Genomic DNA, 21344 nt, shown 5'->3' with positions numbered 1-21344 from the left:
CAGTCCGTATTTTGTCTACTTTTTTTTTTTGTCGTAGATAACTTTGTTTATACTTTTCATGATTTATAAAATTAGTTATTTGAACAGATCTGAAACAATAAATTATCATAACAAGTTTGAAACAAGTAAAAGCAAAGCAATGAAAGACTTTTTTTATTTGGACGGACTTTTCCTGGAATAGCTGGTCTAGCATAGAATATGGAATTCAATATAAAGGATTAATATAAAGTATTCTAATTAGTTCACAAACCTGAGGACTCTGCAGAGACTACTATATAATATTGGAATTTCAAAGGAAATATCTAAAATATAAATATCACCTCATTAACAATTCAATCAATACATTGTTAAAGGAGAGAATCTGACATCACCAGTATGTATAGGACATACTGTAGGGTACATAAAACACATACTTTAAACTTCAAACAAAACTGTTAGCAATCTGCTTATCCATTAAATACTTTTTAAAATTACATTTTGTTGCTTTGCACTTGCCTGAAGGGTTGTCTCTTCAAATGGATTTGAATACTGATGAGTTCATAGCTATGCAAATAGGAGTCCATGTGTGTGCTATAGTGTCAGTAAGTTTATTTCATTGAGTAACCTAATTTTGAACAAAACAGCTGAAATAGGATGATGGTTGGATTTTGCTGTTTATAGATAGCGACCTTGGGTCAATTGCAACTTAAGCATTATTAATAAGAGATCAAGGATGCTAAGAAAAAAATCCAAAAATGTACTTCGATATTTTGCAAGCACAACCAAATTGTTATCTTTGGTTTGAGAGAGAGATTGTATGGCATCACATCAATTTCCAAATAATGCCACACTGGTTGTTTATATATATTTCCCAATAGTATGTTATTATGGAAAGGAGGGATAACCAAAACTAAAGAAAGTGGTGAACATTTGACTTTTCATATATACAAGCCGGGAGGGAGAAAAGAAATTAGTTGTGGTTTTCACATTGATCGACCACAAAATCGTTATTTGCATATCTATATCGAACTGCTACACATGGAAGGTGTGAACATAACCTAATATAAAGAGATGCAATACAAAGATGCAAGATAAAGATGCAATACTAGTTATACAGAATGAAGATAAATTACCAAGGTCATCCCATAGCAAACATGAAATGAGGTTGAAAAACATTACTCTATAAAACTAAGTTACTCTTAAATATATACTAATATCTTAAACTGTACAGTCCCCATTATAGATATCTATTTTATAAAAGTGTAATTGTCATTTAACTTAAAATTGATTGTAAATCATCTACAAATGAAAAATTGATCACATGGATTTCAACTGTTTAAGAATTTCTGTGATGCAGTGATTTAGCGATTTGAAATTTCACGATCATTTTGACCCCTTCTTTGAGGAGCGCATGTCACGGAAATACAAAGAATTCTGGACAAAGATCTAAATATTGTGTTAAAAAGCTGCACTTAAATTTCATTACACAAGATAATCAGATCACTAAAATTCTATGGGACATTCTTAAATGAACATGCTTAACCATAAGCAACATTTCAAAAGCATTTTTCAATAAATCGAGCAGGATTTTGTCATACAATTCGGAAAGACATGATTCCATGGACACCCTGGCTCAGATCATGTTCCTAGTCATAAGTACCTCTCATACCTGATGCTTAGGTCTACTTTGAGTAGCCACAGTTCACTACAATTACATGTATCCTAACAGTCTTCAGAGTTGAATAGTCATGGTGGTGCAGCATAAGTGACATCAGAGAATTGCAAATTTTACCCCAACACTCCCCTCTCCCTCTTTTTCCCAGTTATATTAGTCTTGCTGATTTCCAGGGTGTTACTAAAACGAATGACAATTGCATTACACACAACGAATGACAATATGTTGTACACACTAAAAAATTGCGTTGACTAAAATGAATGACAGCACAGACAATAAAAGCCACGCAAACCGAGTGGACGCGAAGTGCGTGGCTTACAGATCTAATAAAGTACGGACAAGATACAAACGCACCTTATAGTAAGCGAAATTGTAAGTCTGATTTTAAAAAGTAAATTTAACATCATTTTACCGATTTTAATTGTTAGAAACTAACAATACTATAATCTTGAAACGGCTAAAAATTTCAGGAAGAGTCCTTATATTGGACATTTCTATGGGAAAAAAAAAGATTTTTTTTTTAAAGGGGGTGCCAAAGGGGGTGTAAAATACACCAAATCCCTGCAACCACGTAACATGCGATTTTCCTCAAATCATTTTTGCGTAGAAAAACCAATAACCGCATTTACTCCACTCCGTTAATCATTCTATCTCTTCTCACCCCCGTCCTTCGCTGTAATTCGCTCTCATTCACGAATGATAATTAACCCTGTACAAAGTCAAATGTCATTCGTTTTAGTTTGTCCTTGATTTACATATCTCCATGACAGTTTATGTAAAGAAAAAGTCCTTCCCACCCTTTCATTAATTTCTTTTCCAATATCCATTAGCCTACACACCATACTGGCTGTTGGTTTATTCAGGGTCCTGGTGTATTTCAATACAGACATTATTATCTATTTTAAAAAAGATACCCCTGCCCACCTTCCTCTAACTCTACCACCCAGTCACCTATATCGTGGCTTCACCCACTGGGGTTACTGACAGATCAGAGCTTCGTTCTCTTACTACTGTACATGCCTATCCAGCTTACACTTCTATGCTCGTCGACCGCCTCTACTCCCCGGCAGTTCAATTATCCTTCTCTTCATCTGAGCTGCTGGAGGATGATGAATCCTTTCTCTTTCTCTGTGTTGACAATTTATCTTTTAATTCTGCAATTTCTGATGTAAGAAAAGTAAGACAAAAACCATCATGCTTGTACTTCTTTCACAAAAGAACCCTGGTAGTACTTCAACCAATGCTGTAGCCACTAGCTCCCTACAAATTGTTCAGACTATCTTCCAAAAGGGCTACATTATAAACACTAATGCTGCTATGCTGTAAACACTGGCAACACATAAACTTGTTGCCCATGAATGTAGTTAAAAAGGAATGAAATTCTAGCACAATTTTGTATCTCTCCCTTTCTCTCCCTTTCCGAAAAACAAGTTTCTCAGAGGGGGGTCATCTCCTATCACATCCCCCCAAAGGATGGACATTAGTCAACTTTGGTGCATGTCCACCCCCCCCCCCTCCCTCAATAGAAAAATGGACAGGCCTAACTTCACTGATCTACTAGTAACTCGGTAGGCCAGCTGAAGTGCACAGGATTGCAATGCCTAACACATTTGTCTCCACTCTGTGAATCCCTCTTACATTTTTGGCATTACAGTTGCAGTGGTGCATTCTGGGATTAGTTTACAAACTAGCTAAATGAATGATAATGTAAATGTGCTAAACATCTTAAATGACAACATTTGTGATACCCTACCTTGCTTCAGTCCCTGATTTTCGAGCTCCAACTCGGAATTTCTGCTCGAAAGGAAAATGGCATCTTGGACCGCATCTTCAAGCAGAGCTCGGTATCGCTGTTCGAGAGCAACCTTTTGTTCTTCAAACACCTCTCTGTAGTTTCGGAAAGTCTGAAGAGATGAAAAACGACGGTTTGAGACTAAAACAAAGCTAAACAGAATGTGAAATTTGTTGATCATGTGATGGAAAATTCTATATAAAAAGTAACTGCTCAAGAAAAACTGCAAAAAAAGCAAACTTAAGTTCCCAATATTTGTTGATGAGATAATAACAGGAAGAGACTGACCCTACCTCAAACTTCCTTTTTTTTTTTAATTTACCTGAAAATTTTGCAATTTCTGTATTTCCAGTTCTTCTTTGTGTTTATTATAGGACTCTTTCAGTTCCTCTAGGACAAGTTTCTTTTCTGCATCGATGGCCTGCAGTTGCATGGTGACCACTCGCCTCTCCTCTCTCTCCCGAGCAAGATTGATCTCCATCTGCATGGCCTCGTCTTTAGAATACGTGAAACCTTCAGCATTTTTGAGCTAAAGATAAAAAAAATATGTAAATAGGTTATTTTATTGACAAGAAATGTCATCATAGATGGTATTTTATCCAATCCTGAAAATTGGAAGTATCTAGAATTTTGATTGGAAAAGAAAGGATAAATTTTATGCAAAAGATGTTTCACATGGACTCTTCGCACTCCTTAAAATGTTAATTATAATAATCAATTACCAGGGTTCAGATGAAACCTTTAAAAACATACTTAAAAATTATCATATCTTGAGGTTTTTGGCTAAAGTTTATAAAATGCCTGGTTGGAATTCCATTTGAATGGAAGTGAAGATGCTAGCATGATTATAACACTGACTTCGAAATAGTAAGAAAACTTTCATAAAACTAGTATGGTAGAAGTTCAATGAAATTCCAACCAGTGATTCCAGGCAGTAATGTCCCTTGTTTTACCAAGGGAGTCACCTAATTACCTAGCCATTATATGTGCCCATTTGTTCTTGCTAGAATTACTTTTGATGAGAGATAAGTGTCGCATCGAGGAGCATGTCATGGTTACGAACAGAAGAAGATTAACAAACAAGACTTTATTGATATGAAAGCAGGAGATCTCACCTGTATCTCTGCTTTCTGGTGGTCTACTTCCATCTTCATCCGTTCTAACTCATCCTCCAGCATCAAAGCATTCTCTGCCTCTAACTTCTTCCTCTCCTCTGCTCTGGCCAACCGGCGAAGCTCGGAGTTATGTTGTAGGTCTGATTGCTGACTTCGCATATCCTGTTAAAAGTCCAAGGGAATGTAAAATTTCATCAAGATTGGTTTACAAAATCAAAGGAAAATTTGATAGTGATAAGATGATCTGAACCAAACCTAACCCCACCAACCCCCCCACCACTTCAAACAAAAGGAAAATTAATGCAGTCATCATCATGAAGATATGTAAACTTTACAAGTGTTGAGTTGTAAAAACAATGTGGGGAGAGGAAATGGGGAGGGGAAAGAAGGTGTAGGGGGGAACCTCTAATGTGTCCTTACTTTTATTAAAGGTAATACAACCCTCTCCACAACCATGATACTAATTATATTAACACATTGTCTTGAAAAACATAACCGTCTTGACCTTACTGGTGATATATTTATAGTACCATCTTGACTTTACTGGTGAAACTTAAAGAATTGTTCCTTGTAGCAAAATGGAATCATATACCTCACAGGATGTTTTAGGGAAAGTAAAGCCTGACCCTGGCAGAACCTGACAGAAACATGAATACGAAGCCCCTCATCCTTTATAATTAGTGATTAGTGATAAGATAATTAACAGATAGTCTATTATCTCTGACCTCCTTCTCCTTCTTCTGTCTGTCCTGTAATTCCTTCAGCTGTTTCTTGACTTCTTTTAACGACTCTCCTTCTCTCTTGACCTTCTCCTTTAATTCATGGATGGCGTTCACTTTTGCTTTCGTCTCCTCCTCCGTCGCTTTACCTTCAAAGAGCAAAACAAGAAACAAAACAAAAAAAATCTAATTTGTATGCAACGAGGAAACTGCAGAGTGTTCATCTTATACCAAAGTCCAAAAAAAGCCCACATTGGAGGTTTTGTCTTTCCCAAGCTAGGTTGAATCGACCAGAGAACTTTTATAAGAGGGTAAGTGCATCTTCTGGTATCACACTTCACAAAATGCCAAGAAACTTTGATAAGAGGGTAAGTGCAGATTGGCCTGTAATTCACGGCGGTAGGGTTAAAAATCACAAATTAATGATGACTATAGATCTACTATTTGTCCTGCAAAGAAACTATTATCTTCTGGTATCACACTTCAAAAAATGCCAAGAAACTTTGGTTGTAAACGTGCAATCCAAAGAATTGTATAATCGAAGAGAAACTGAATATAATTATTTCACTCAATGACATAATACTGTTTTAGTAACCAGTTTGTTTACTTTGAGATACTTGTAATGGAATTGATAAAGCTACTCACCACTCTCTGCCATCTTGGTGTATTCCACAATTCTGAGTTGTAAGTCTTCTTTCAAAGAATCCACTAATTTTCTCTTCTCTTTGTACTCAGTTTGAAGCTGATAGTGCAAGGGGAGCCAGAAATGCCAAAAATATAGTAACGAAACACAGAATTAATTAATGAATGCCAACATATCTGACATGTACCTGTCCTCTGTTTTGAGAAATAAGGAACAATGCATTGCTTATGACAAACAAAGGAAGGTGGGGGGAGGGCAAAGGGGAGGGGAGAGGGTTGAATATTGAACAAACTGTTCCATGCAATATGTAATAACAACAGGTAGGATACTAAAAAAAAACAGACATTAATATTAATTTGAATTTTCTTAATGGGCCTTGTTAAGTGAACATTACTTATATACTTGTGTTTATTTTAATCATGTGTTTATTTTGTAGCTTTTCTATTTTTGTAAAGCGCATTGATGCCGGTGTTTATCGCACTATATACATGTTTTGTATTATTATTATCATATGGGGATACTCCACATTAGCGACAGTCTGTTTATTCTGGTACAAAAGGTGTAGTCTAACTCACTACAAGGAAATTGCAATGCTGATGCCATGATCGTTAACTAGCTATGCATAAATAAATTTATTCTATTAACAAAAACAGTTGTTCTGCATAAATTTCTAATCAATCCAACTGCTTACCAAATCCTTTTCATTCTGCATCACCATCATCCTCTCCTGGATCTGCTTGTTGTCACGGCGCAAACTCTCGGCCATGACCCACTGGAGGATGCCCTGAAGCATAAACATCATAAAATATTTGCAAATCTGTCTTGTAAAAGCAGTTATAAAAGGGTATTTTTCGTAAACATCAAATGTGCACTTTACAGTATTCAAGTAAGGAATAGAAGAGATGGACAACCCCAGTTTTTGTGGGTTTCACTGTAGACGAAGCCCACCGTAGCCCACCGTAGCCCACCATAGCCCACTGTAGCCAAGCACTAGCAAGGCCTTATATACAACTGCAGTTTCACTCCAAGTTTCTATGTGATATGAACTGTAACCAGAGTTCCGGTAGAAATTAGCAAACAGCTAATCAGTATCAAAAGTTGTGACCGTTTCCAGTGATAAGTTGATAAATATTACCTTCTTTGCCAGGTTCAATTTTCTGTCTTCCTCGTACTGCATCGAAAATCTCTCTTTTGCTTCCCAGGTTTGAGTCTTAGCAACTTGCAAGTCTTTGATCAGATCCTAAGAGAGTTTGAAAGATGAACGACAAACTTAATGAATAAACTGATAATGCCTTTATTAACATTTCTGCTGCGTGCATTGTGGGTACTAAGGAAAATTGTATCTGACTCATAATTTATGTGATTTATGTTTTCAGTTCAAATTTGTATTCTTATTTTCACATTGGCAAAGTGTTACGTTATACATATAATTTTATAAATGAGTATAAAGGATAAAGCAAAATAGTAGCTCCAAATATGCTGATTTTGACATACTATTTAAAAAAAAAATAGAAACTATGTAATGATGCAAGTGATCTTCAAGACAGGAGAAAGAATTTTAGAAGAAGAAATATTTATAGATAGAACAAAATAGGAGAGATAACAACAACCAAAACTCAAAGAAATTAATTTAACATTAATGTACTGTTCTTTGTAACATACATTCTACCTGAAGTGTGTTCACATATTGTGAGAGCACATACACTGTCAAGTTAATTGTGATAGGTTTTTATAATATTTAAGCCACCACAGAATCAGGACGATGTTCAAATTCTTCAAAGATAACTTAATTGGCCACCAAAATTGCTGTGATCAATTTTAATTAGAACTTTACTGATTTGCAAACAAAGAAAGAATTACAGGCACAAGTTATTACAAATGTGTGTCTAACTTATTGTCACTATGGCAACTATAATCTCCACTAATTCCAAAAAAAAGGGGGGGAAGGGATTATTCCAGTGCTTAAAATGCAGGATAGGATAGGTCAGTTTCTTTATTTTTTTCCCTTGATTGCAGCAGGTGATTAGGTTAGGTTAGGCTAGTGATACAAAGATAGCTCAATTACATTGCTTAGTTTACACTTGAGTATATATGTTGAAAGGGAGAACAGTGAGAACCACTCAATCTGATGTAATGCATGGAGATGTGATAAATATTTTATGATTTGTTTCTGCAAAGAAACATTTCAACTATAAGTATGTAATGTGGCTAAAATATTTTAGTTCCTCTTCTGCAATGACTTTGATACATTGACAACAGGTGTAAGTTGAATTTAATGGGAGATATCTGCATGAAGACCCACCTGCATTCTTGAAACATCCTCTTTGCTTGATGGATCAGAAAGGTTACTTGCAGATAATTTTTCCCTCAGGCGGCTAATTTCTTCTCTCAGCTCATTTCTAAGTCTATCACTATCATCCTGGAAGTAGAATGAAAGAGAGACAGGTATAAACTCAATTGTCATTTTAACTGAACCATTCCACTGTAAAACAGCCAAAAGAAATTAAACTATGTTTCTTACACAAAAATGCCGTCAGTTATAGCATGATTTGCTTCTCAGAGCTGAAATATATATTTTTTTGAAATTTGACTTTACAACATTGTGATATATGACTTACGAGAAACTTACTGAAACGAGAGCAAGCAAAACTAATTGATAGAACTTAAGTATTCTGCTCAGCCTATACGGCCTAGTTTTGAAGATCAACAAAACTGGTTCTCATGCATGTCTAAAAAAAACTGCATCTATTCTAAGTGAAGGAAATTACCTCGTAAATTGTATTTCAGAATGAGTCTGGTATTTACTAAATAACTCATCTTTTTCTTACTCGTAAATGTGCAATTTAGGTTTAATTTTGTTTCGAATGATCAAACTCCAATGTTAAATGACACTGAATTACCGGAAAACATTTTGTCTTACCTTCAACACGAGTCCACCTAAACCACACACAGTAACAACCTAATGTAATGTCAACTTTCAACAATACATTCAATCAATCAATCGATCGATCATAAATATAGTTATCGATCTGCTTTTCAGAGTTGTGAAACCTTGGCGACCATTCTGAGAGATAAACTTACTTAGCATCTTGCAAGTTTAAACAGACTTGCCACAAACTGTTCGTCGCTCGCAAGTTGTATCTTTCTGAAGCCACAGAAGGATTTGCGTGACGACAAATACCATAGCAACATGATATTCATCGGTCAAACAAATAAAAATTTACCAGGCTTGAAATATTCTTTAAATGATAAAAAACGGTTGTTGGAAGTTGTAAATCTGGATACATAATGACAAGCAACATTTTATCAATAGAGTTTAAATTTAACTGAGGGAAATACCACGAACCAGTCACACTACAGTGCAGGCAAAGCTACACGACAAGAGTCGTGTATCAGCTTGATTTACAGTTGATTTACACAATCAAACTTAGACTGAAGCAAACCCGCATCTTTTAATTTCTTGAAATCAACTGACCAGATTTTTCTTTATGACATTTTCGATGTTCCTGCAGTACTGTGCATGTTCCAGAGTATTCTGAGATTCATTGTAGCAGGTATCTGCAGGCGAGACTGTCGCAAACACCAGAGAGGAACAGTTCCCTCCGAGTGCATCCTAAAAATGAAGGGAAAAAAGCAAAAGATAACAGAATTGGGGTGAGAAATCATACCAAATATGCCAGGTTTAATTATTTTGTTTTTCCATTTGATCGAGGGAGTCAGTGTCAATGTAAGCATTGAATAATATGCTGCGAATCAGTCTGTTGAAATATCAAGTAATATAAACAAATTACTTGTAGATTGGGCGTCAAGGCTAATACTGTCAATTTTAATAGGCAGATGTAACGAAGGAACCTAAAAACGACTAGTTTGTAAATATTTATAACTAGTCTCTTCCATTTGAACATTTAGTTGTGCCTCGAGTAACCATAATTTTTTTGGCTAGAGTAAATTACTAACGCGATTGTTCCATTCACTTTATATTTCAAATTTAAGTATCTCAATTCATGGCAGTTTACAAATAATGATAACAGGGCACTAGATTATAGTTGAAAAGTTTAAAACATAATGGCATTTATTGAAGTTGGTCAAAATAGCCTATTACACAATCCTCCAAAACCAGTTCTTAACACAATTGTGTTAAACTACGGGTCTATAGAAATTGGCCAGACTTTAGGCTTGGTTGTCTAGAATCGGATCTCCTCCCAAAAAACTACAGAGTACAAAATATTGCCAGAACATTACCAATATTTTTTACACAACACCATAAGTAACTTCTACACACCACCAAAGCATGGTCGAAATTAGCCATATTTTGAGCACATCATTTTCTCAAATCAGTTCTAAATGACACACCTGAATTGGGCAACAGTATCACACACTGTGGTATGGAAATATTTAGCTAGGTCTTAAAAGAAGAAAGCAGTTGCATCAATGTTTACTTCAAATAGTTGTTGTTTTGTCATGTACGATTATATTTTCCAGCTTCTCCAACAAGATGAGTCAAGCTATACAGGCTATGTCCTGTAAGAGGTCCATGAAATTTCTTTTCATATTAAAAAAATGAGTAAATATATCAGCCAGCTGGCTTAAACAGTTATTGACGAGAATGTTGTCACTCCTGACAAGGACTTTCTCTAGAAATTTTAAACATCTTTTGTGACGAGAAAGTACCAAAATAGCTCCTTGGCGAGTATATCTAATGTCAAGAGATAATGAAAAGTGGTAATCGCAATCAACTGCGTTAAACAAAACAAAAATATTAAAAATGGTTAATTAACCTGCAATAGTCTTGTGATGATTGAATTTCTGTAAGGAACATGACCACCTTTCGATCTGGGATCTCCCAACGCTCTGATAACATTTCCAAATGTCACTAAGCTGTAAACAAACCAACAAAAAAAAAAAAAAAATTAAGAATAGAGATACGAGACTGTCATTAGATAATCAACCTAGATTAACTAAGATATATATCCAGAAAATCGGGTCTATGGGAATTCTTACAACCTTTCTCCTTCAGATATTTTGATGGGAATGGTCTATACTTCATGTTGAAAAGGGGCTCATGCTTGTGGAACAAGAAGAAAAGTAGAGGAACATCTTGTGCAAAATGTCCCATGAAAAAATAAAGAATAAAATAATGAAACAACTTCCAGGGTATGCTGTATTGCAATTGAAACAAACATATTTATTGCCAGTTTCATCTTAGCCAAAATTACTGAGAATACAAATTTTCTATGCCAGTCTGATGAGTTGAAAAAAGTTTAAGAAAAAGTTTTTGGTCATTACAAGTACCAGCTTAAACCGAAACAATGTTACTTTCAACATTTAAAAGTTAAATAGTTTACAACATATACATGCACTGGCTTTTCAGTAGATAGGTAGTTTAACCAAACAATCCGATCGCTTTCTCTAAATGACTTGTCAAGTTACATAAAGATATGCTTTAAATTCTACTTCCTAATTAATATTTCTGGGTTTGAATACAAGTGTTTCTTCAGATGTATTAAATATGATCTGAAGAACTAGAGCTTAGTCAATTTTATATTATTCGCTTGTTAAAAAAACACTGTCAGGTTATTCTCTTTAACATTAGGATGATTATATGAAGTGAAGCATCTTAGCTTCCAAATATGAAAATTACACCAATATTGGTAATCTTTAGTTAAACTTTTACAAAATTTATACTAGCACCGAAAGTTGAATTTCACTGGTCAGTTCACTGATTAATAGTGAATTAACCCTTCCCCAATGCCAGGAATCCAGGGCTTAAGCACTGGTCACATTCCAGGAGAGTGGTTTATTGAGATATTTGGAAGAGTTGAGCATCATGCTAAATATAAGAGAGCAATTATTAAAGTGATCTTTAATGGATGAAACGCTGAGAACAAAGAGAAATAAAATCATCCTTTTTCTTACCCTTCATCTTCATTCTGAACACCCTCTGAGCCTGTAAGAGAATTAGAAGAAAGGTGAAGTTACTTCTATCGATCGGTTGCTAGATTGAACTTTTGTTCATGAGAGATTCAGATTATTGGAAAGTAGAGAGTTAAAACTCTACCCAGGAGGGTTTAATGTATGACAAGTCTAACAAATGGTAGCACCTACAGCTATAACCGTATTTAAACTAGGTGAAAAGATACTAACTTAAATGTCAATTTAAGTTTGACTATTGAACAACTCTGTCGGAAATAAACCCAAAACTCAAAAATAGTTGGTCTTACTCCTGAACGAGGAAGGATGTTTTTGAGCTGTACTGATGCATTCACTGTACTAAATTATGACCAACTGTGGCCGTGGATAAATGCTGCTGATAGCAGAACTCTTGATCTAACCCCTCCCCCCCCCCCCTCCCATTCACGACTGTCGTGCTGATCTGACCACCAGAAGCAAATCTGGTGGAAGCTCCAGTAAAGCAAAATAGGTTTGGTTTGTCTATCACTTGACAACTGGGCATTCGGTACCCTTAGCGATGTAAGGCACTGCCTATGGATATTCTTGGAATGCAAGTGAACAGTCCAAGTTATTTGAACTGGCCTGGGACAGATGAAATCCAATACTTGGCTGATTCCTGTGACTGGGTTAGTCGTTCCGATCAGTATTTACCTGCTAGATCAATAATCTGTATTCTGCTTCGGAGAGCATGGCTGCCATTTTGGCCTTTCTGTTCTACAGTGATTGTGAATATTCCATGAGCCCTGTTTGGACAAATTTAAAAAAGTTTAAATGATTATCATAGAGGATGAACAAAAACAAGTCTTAATATCGTACATAAGGAAGGTACAACTAAAAGTACTGAGGTATATTCCATAGCAAAATAGTCCAATAAGATATAGCCAAATTTATTGGTCTGGCGACCAATGGCATAGCACCAAATTAATCAGTTTTCTTCCCACTACGTGGAGAATATCATGGTTGGGACAGCAAAGAAGCTCAGGGCTAACAACCTGTGACGAAAAAAAATATAGACAAATCATAACATCACAAATGAATCTACAATGCAATGAAGGAATGGAATGATATGGATTCAATATTTACCTAGCCCTGTGTTTCCTGACATCAGAGGCCCCAGCCTTCCTGGCTCTGTTTCCCTGGTCGTAATATTTGGCCAGGTCTTCACCGGAGTGGACAACAAACTCAGAGAGCCCATCGACATATCTGCATTGAATAAGACAGATAAGTTAATGAATTCTAGAAATATAAGCAGCTGCTGCTATTAGTTGAAAATACTAAGAATGGAATCCATCATAGTACAATAAATTCACACAACTCAGACAAGGAATGCCGAAAGGTTCTAGCTGCAAAGAGTCTGAATTCACCAAAGACTGTAACTTATTTTGAAATTGGATTGGCTATTAAAGTGCAATAAGAGTTAGGAAAAATGCTCTGGCTTGCAGCTTTGTCTGTAATGCTCGTCTGAAGTTTAACAACGGAATTTTAAAATCTTTGATACAATTAGAGTACATTAGAGTACCATGAGATCTCATGTTATCACCTTGGCAATCCGGGATTCAACCAATACACAAGCATTATACTAAAATTTGCCATCGGTTATGTACCATCTATACCATAGACATAGGGTAACATGGCAGTAAAAACTTACCAATTACCCCTCTACCCACTCAGAACCCCCCACCCCCATTTTTTATCCCAGGACTTCTTAAATATTGCTGTCTTTCAATACTTACATGCCAAGTTGAGGGTGCTGTCGTATCTTCATTGTATCAGAGTGAGGATTGAGAAGATCAGTCATTGTTCTATCAAAAATCTTTAAGGCAAGAAATTAAAAGAAAGCAGAAAAATAAGATAACACCATAAATTCTTTCCAAACTGTTTAAACTACAATGGATAAAGAAAAAACCCATTTCCCTCTTCATTATAAAGAGAATTCAAACAGGAAATGTCTCTGCTGAATCAGAAATACATCGCCTCAGTTCCATTTTGTATCAAAATTTTGTGCACACACTCAATTTTCAAAAACATTTACTGGAACATAAATACTGGCGACGTGGTGAAGACGCCGAAAGCAAGATCGTAAAAATTGACTTGACCGATACTGGACTATCTATGTTATATCTAGCTTGACTATGAAAGAGATTGATCACGGCCATATTTAAAGCCTGTATTGAAAGGACATGTAAACTAGTTATAGCATGCCCATTTTGACCTATAGATAGCAGTATTAAGTTAATGGATACATATATATAGCATTAATGTAAAATATACTAACCTTATGTACAAACTATAAATCAACTTTAAATGGTCAGGAGCAAATGCTGAGAGTCATTATGTATATTTAAATGCTTAGTTTAGTCAGAAATATTCTGACTTGTGGAACTGTTCATCAAATTAAAAGTAAAAACGGGGTAGCTTTTTGGTGAATACTATTTCTTCACCTATGACGACACAACCAATACTCTCTTTAGGATATCACAAGACTCACCTCTAAGTGAGACACTGTCACTAAATACTTGTTTGTGGATTCACCAAGATGTTTGAACAAACTCCTGTTTAGCTGGAAGAAAAATGAAAATGAAGAAGAAACAGAAAATGTTTAGTTTTCTGACAAGTATATGTCACACACACACACACAAAATGATCAGCTCTGCTTTCTTTCTTTTCCAATGCAACTGCAAAGCGCTCCCAACAACAACAGAAGAGCAATGATTTTCACTTTGGCTTAGTACCCAATAGGTCACACTTCCAACAATGCTAAACAATGGTTTAAACTATACCCACCCTCCCTCCTCCCCCCTCCCACCTCTCCTCTGGCCCTCTTCCCAATCTCAAAACTGTGTCAGGGGTCCTGTGTTATAATGTTCCTGAACATACTTAAGACGAGCCATAAAAGCTGAACCACAGTAATATACCTAACATAGGCACTATGCAAGAACTACTGAGGGTTTACGCTGTACACTAGGACATCCTTTTGGTAGATACCTGACCTACACAATTATTTTACTGTAGGCTAACGTCCACAACTTTGAACATTCACGATACAAACACCATAGCACATATGTTATGTTAGAACGATACTTGGTAATCATTATAAATATCATATTACTTACCATAGGCACTATGCCAGGACTTTCTACAGAGCCAGTCAGGAGATGTGTTTTACCACTATTAGTCTGTCCGTACGCAAGGAATGCCACATTGATACCTTCCATGGATTTCTTCAGCAAAGGCTCACATTGTTCTTTAAAAATCTGGCTCTGAATTGAGTGAAAGGGACAAATAACATTGAAATTGAAAGTTTGTCAATTGCTGTGACGTTATAATGACCCAAGGATACAGTACGTTAACAGAGAATACAGAAATCTCCCAACGAAAGAAAATTTTGCCTGCCTTGTAAGTGGATGAGGGAGGTGGGGGGTGTGATTGAGGCTGGGGTAAGACCAAAAGCCGTAGAATCTTGTCTACTTAATGAGGGAGTGACTGAGGCTTTAGAATTTAGTTTAAAACATCTGAAAAGGGGTAGGAATGGGATTTCATGGCAAGTGTGAGGCGATCAATGAAGTAAGGAAGTAAGGCACAACAAAGATCTGTAAAGGGAATTGTAATGATTGACCTGCAATGTGGACCAGCATCTAAGAAATTCATGAAAACTTTATATGAAACAACAGAAGAAAAAATTGTACCTATTTGGTAAAAACCTTTGGTCTAAAACTTTTTTTGGACTAATGAAAATCAAAGAAAGATGACAGATATCTATACATACTGCAACTAGTAAAATACTTACTGTTCTAACATCCCAGAAATAGCTGGCATCAAATACAAATGTACTTTCCTGTAATAGAAAAGAAGGGAGGAAAATGCACATTAATTGGAACTGCTTAAAGGTATGCTGCATTGGCCCCAAATATGCTAGATATTCAAATATGGTCACCTTTGGTCAAAATTTCTTAGACTGTTTTTATTACAACCTTCGAGGAAAGTTTCCTTACTGGGACATTCGGTCACCTTGTGTGTTCCTTAAAAATGTCTGAGAACAATTTGGAGAGTAAAGACCTCCAGTAAAAGTACTTTTTGAAAACATCTAGCAATTATAGCAAGCTATAATTTGGGGCCTATACTGACTGTGACCTTTAACACTATTAAGGAGTTGATCTATCAACATGTATCTATATAGATATTGATTATTAGTATTTTGTTTCATCTCAATTGTACAGTATGTATACACTATGGCAATATTGTGTTAAGATCACTTTGAGTGGACCTCCAGAAATGCAAACATCTGATCAAAACTGATTTACCAAATTCAAGTTATGAGCAACTGAGTCCAATTGCACTAAAATTGATCATTGTTTAGTGACAATATTGCCCAAGACTGGAACTAATGTCAAAATAAATCCCAGCAATTTCTGACAGCCATAACAAGATGTATCTTCTTAAGCTTAAATTACTTTCAAACATTTAATAAGTTTACTTTGTTATGTAGCATTAGTCAGTCAAGTCAGGAGTAACTGGTTGCAATGTAATAATCTTGACAACATTTAGTAACTGCACAATAAATTGTTTCAATACAACATTGTTTATTACATTAAAAAAAGAGTATAAATACTCATGACATTACTTTACCTTGCCAGCTCCTCCTTGTTGTGGATTTTGTATTGTTAGTTTGTCTCCAGCCATCTTGATGATTCTTGTGGCCCCTTTGGCATTTTCCGAATCGATAAAAGGTCTGCATCTTGCTATAACTTGGACAAGTTCTTTGGTAGTCTGACACAAGAGAAATTAGAAGAGAGGTCTTCAATAGGTAATGCTTTTTAGCTGAAAAGCAATATCGTCACAAACTATAAGGGAGCTTAATTTTAATTTTACTTTATTTTATTTGATGACCTTCTAGTCATACCAGTCTACCAGATCTTTGCTGGTGCTCTGTTATTTTTACAGGAATGACCCCAAAAATCCTACCCAATGTGATAGGATATTACATACAGCTGACAAGCCTTATTGGAGAGCACAGTTTTAAGGTTTGGACTAATTTTTCAACCATTTCTGTTATGTACTATGGTTTAATCCCATCCCATTGATCCCATTGATGTTGTTTGCCAGTGAGCACTTCTTAAGAGGGATATATTTCCATATAGAACTTTGCAGAAAATGATTTCATAAATTGTATGACAATTCTGTTTCTCCTTTCCCATGCAGCAAAGGTTCAACATACATAAGTAAAGATATAAATGTGAATATAATTTACAAACAACATTGTCTAGATATAATTTTGTAAAAGTTTTCATTTAATGGGAAACAAATATATGAATGAAAATTAAATGAATGAAAATATCAATGTGCATAGCTCTTGATTAATCCGGGTAAATACTATCTAGGCTAAGCAAAATGCAGACCCATTTTGCATTTATTAATATTTCTGCAGAACTCTTTTTAGGCTAGGTAAGTGGATCCTCATTTACCCCATTTGGATCTGTAGGCTATCTGTCCTTGTCATAATGAGTTACCACTACAATCTAGTCTAATGTTACAAGTCACATGCATTAGCTTTTAAATCGCCTAACTAATGTTAGGCTAATGAAATCCGTTTGGGTCACTGATGTTACTGTATGTAACAGCTATTATGGAAAGTGAAGGGGGTATTCAGCGATTTAAAATGAATTTCCAGAATTACACCGACACCATTACGCATTGCTTTCTTGTTATCTCAGATAATGGTGAGAAAATCTTGCAGCGCATGCAACATTTGGGATCTGTGTTCTATGGAAAACTGAAGTTACTGGTAAAACACTAATCTAGCCAAACCAACAGGCCATTGCAGCGTACAGTAGCATGTAGAGCCTACAGGATCATACGAAACAGGTGGATAGTACTACAGTACAGTACTGTACTACTACGTACTAGCCTAAATTAGGCATCATGATCTCATAACACTTAACGTTTCATCTAAACATGCTTCGAAGTTTGTGAGGTATATAAAAGATATTTACCATCCTTCCAATTCAAATTTCTATTATCGAATGTAGCTGGTATTTTCTCAAGCGAATATAGTCGCAAACAATTTCAATGAAACCCAAAGTTCCACCTGAAGCTTACGTTAAAGTTTACATAGCTCCAAGACAACTTTGACGTCACTGAAATAGTACAGTTGGAAGTCTGACCTCAATATATGACCGTTACTAGCAAATTTTCGAGCACAGCTACTTGACCCGGAAGTAATTGTTTCGCGCAAATCCGGTTCTACGGACTTCGGTTCGCTACTTCCATGTATGGATGTAATCGGTAAAATTCGCAAACATCCCAATGTCATTCGGGTTTACGAGTATCGTAGCTCGATAAAGGATACTTTAGAGACTCAAATACGATCATTTCCGGAAAGAAACGAAGATTTTACCAATAGAACAGTGCATTTTCTTATCGACGACCAACGCAAAAACATAAAGGTAAGTCAAATCGAGTCGACGTCTATCGTTATGTGACTTTCGCGTCTTAGACAACTTTTAACCGTAAAAATAGCATTTTTGTAATATATAAGCTTGAATCTTACTCATATTTTTCAGAAAAGTTGTAACTCCCCCGAAAAGTGTGATTTTTTGGTCAACGAAAATGGTGCTCCTATGTGCTTTTGGTTGCCCCTAATACATGTATCCTAACGTACATAATACACATATACACGAAAGCACCGTATCCTATAACGTGCAGCCTAGCGCTATATGTCGACTATGATGTAGCTAGTGCTAGATTTGCAACGTCTCGTATTTTTCGTAATCTTTCTATTCGGCATAGATTCCCTTCATTTTTTTTGCGTTAATATGGAAAAATCAGGGAGTTGATAAGTCACGGTACTACTTATGGCTACTAAATAGTTAAAATTTAAAATTTCGAGGGCATAGCGGACAGTAATATTACTGTACTAGGCCCCTAGTACAAGCCTAGGCTAGCCTATAGGCCTAGTACTTTTGTATTTACTAAAGTAATATACTACAAGTTTTTACTACAGGTAGGCCCTAGCCTAGTTTTAGTAATACTAGAATACCTGCATAGTTTAGTCCAATTTTAATAATGGACTAAGGCCTATAACCTTTAGTTCTTAGCCTACGCCTTCTCGTCCTTGTGTAATAATTCTAAGGGGCCTGTTCTTAAGATTTGGACTGCATAAGATACAATTTAGTATTATTATTATTTTACAAAAATTATTAGTAGTACAAGTAGACTGCCTTTGTACTATGTATAAATTAAGATCATGGCTTATGATGAGTTTTATTAAAGCTGGACTGGGTGAAAATTTCCGCCATCCTGGGATCGGGATCCATTTCAATGTCACTTTGTTACAAGTGTTCAAGACCGGTATTAGATCCATGCATTTCTAGGCCCAATTCCCTATGCTTAATATGTAGAGCAAGATACGTAACACAGAAATAAAACTAGCTTGCTTTATACTGCTTACACTTTATACTTATTGCTATTACAGTTAGACCTACTGCTGGTACTTGAGAACAATTGCACCTCATAGAGCCATGTAGTTGTACATAGCTACTTATAATTCCAGGTGACTTAAAACAATATCAGGGATCATTTTGTGACAACATGTTTTGCTGTTAACGAGAGTTTACGATCTTTTTATTGTTATGTTGTTTTCTATGATAGGTACAGTAGTAGAAGTACTTAGTTAGTCATTCACGTACAGTCTTCCCTATTTCTCTAAGGTGCTTTCCCATGTATATATGACCAAAAAAAAGTTATTCCCAAAAAGAAGAAAATTTTCATTCACTATTAGATTTGTTTTGTTATGTATAATGACTAACATTGCAAAATGCAGTTCCACTGGTATTAAGTATTAGCCCAGAGAGCTTCCAGAGTTTATTACATCCTCATGTTTATTATCCTCATATCTGAAGTCTTCATATAAGAGTTTATTTATAGAAATCTGTTAATAAATGTAGTCTCACATTCTATTTAATACTATATATCTTTAAGTTCCTAGCTCTCTTATATCTACCCGTAGTAAGAAGGAATGCAGCCTGTGGATCAGTTAAGTGCCTGTTGTTACAACTCTGCTCCAAACTATTGTTTGTTTAATCAGGTTGTATTATTAGTGTGCTACCTTTAAGCAATTTTGTTTTCTATATATGTGTAATTTACATTTTTCCTCAGTTTCTGTTATACTCTTATAGAAAGAACAAGTTGTGTGCAGCAACAGGCTGTAATATTTATGTGCTGATTTTGGAACCATTTCTTGGGAATTGTCGGTACTTAAATTGGTTAATTTAGTCGTGACAACTGACCAATATGGCTGGAACAACAGAAAATATGACGTGGAAAATTAACAAAATGGATGGCTCGAACTGGCTGACATGGAATTTCCAGATGAGACATTTGTTTCTTGCAAAAGGCCTGTGGGCTATGAGGATGGCTCAGGAAAGTTGGGGGTTACTGTATGTGAGAAGTAGAAGAGTGCAAACTTGAAAAAGACACAACTGGCATATTTCACCATTGTGCTTGCAATAGCATCTAGTCAGCTGGAATTAATTACAACAAGTGAGAAACCTAGTGATGCTTAGGATGCCTTGCGTACTCTGTTCGAAAAGGATTCTCTAACCAACAAAATTCAGCTCAAGAAAAAGTACCTCAGAACTGAAATGGCAGAGGGCAAGTCAGTTGGAAATAATTTGAATTATATGAAAGGAAGTATGGATCGTTGGGCTGCTATTGGTGCTCCTATTTCTGAAGAAGATCAGGTTGTTAAAGTTATATGTCAAGTTTGGACTTATTTATTTACTTTCTACTCTTACCTTTTACTTTTATATATTTGTCTTTTAATTTTAATCTTATGCTATATGTCACAGGTATATCTCACCATTTCAAAGTTACAAAACTATCCATCCTGCCACCTGAACTGTTTTTGCTATGTCATGCCTTCACTATGCCACCTTGAAATACCCCTTCCAGTCATAATGCACTTGACATTGTGTGTGATTTTTTTTCAGACAACATTATTGTATGAAGTCTTCACAGTATGAAGTGTGTTTCATTTCAAGAAGTATTCAAATTTTGTTAAGCTATTCCTTCCATTTGAACAAAGTATTTCACTTTGAAGTGATCGAAGTAATTTATATTTCATGCCCATATTTTCACAGGACATTAAAACATGTTCTTTCATGGAGAGTGTCACACAAATGTTTTTTGTTTTCTTTTTTCTGTTGCTTAAAGTGCCTTATTGTTACAGTTATAAAATCAATAAAAGACCAGGCAACTCTATTTCCACTGTTGACTTATGTTCTACTATGCATGTGCAAAAGAAAAAGAAAACAGCCCTACTCAAAATATTTGGTCAGAGTATCCATAGAACGTAATGTATCCAAACACGTCCTGTGTACTGAAAGTCAGCTTTTAATTAAAGTCCCCATATGTGGCAAAACCACCTCATCCCTCCAAAATACCCTAACTCTTCCCAAAGCTGGTGAACACC

At 35.7% G+C, this 21344-nt stretch overlaps 1 protein-coding gene across 1 annotated transcript; it reads right to left on the bottom strand.

The window, feature by feature from the left end:
* Positions 1 to 7: 7 nt before the first annotated feature.
* LOC139979660 (kinesin-like protein KIF13A) lies at positions 8 to 18010 on the bottom strand. Its single transcript, XM_071990676.1, has 20 exons — positions 17866 to 18010; positions 16502 to 16642; positions 15663 to 15710; positions 14989 to 15135; positions 14364 to 14435; positions 13609 to 13688; positions 12959 to 13078; positions 12527 to 12618; positions 11840 to 11870; positions 10702 to 10801; positions 9399 to 9536; positions 8226 to 8342; positions 7059 to 7163; positions 6615 to 6707; positions 5926 to 6022; positions 5287 to 5429; positions 4562 to 4723; positions 3769 to 3975; positions 3408 to 3558; positions 8 to 2817 (listed from the first exon to the last, which is right to left on the bottom strand). The coding sequence occupies exons 1-20, from the start codon at positions 17866 to 17868 to the stop codon at positions 2726 to 2728; spliced, it is 2139 nt and encodes a 712-aa protein (XP_071846777.1). The 5' UTR covers positions 17869 to 18010; the 3' UTR covers positions 8 to 2725.
* Positions 18011 to 21344: the final 3334 nt, after the last annotated feature.

The sequence above is a fragment of the Apostichopus japonicus genome, chromosome 14, assembly GCF_037975245.1.
Source record: "Apostichopus japonicus isolate 1M-3 chromosome 14, ASM3797524v1, whole genome shotgun sequence".
NCBI lineage: Eukaryota > Metazoa > Echinodermata > Holothuroidea > Aspidochirotida > Stichopodidae > Apostichopus > Apostichopus japonicus.
The sequence above is the reverse complement of the archived record's forward strand: the minus strand, read 5'-3'. Positions and strand labels throughout refer to the sequence as shown.

Excerpts from the sequence above, each read along its gene's own strand:
- LOC139979660 (XM_071990676.1), bottom strand. Across the intron at positions 9,537-10,701 it reads TCATCACAAGACTATTGCAG|GATGCACTCGGAGGGAACTG; the intron begins GTTAATTAACCA and ends CTTCATTTTTAG. Across the intron at positions 3,976-4,561 it reads ACCAGAAAGCAGAGATACAG|CTCAAAAATGCTGAAGGTTT; the intron begins GTGAGATCTCCT and ends TTTTATCTTTAG.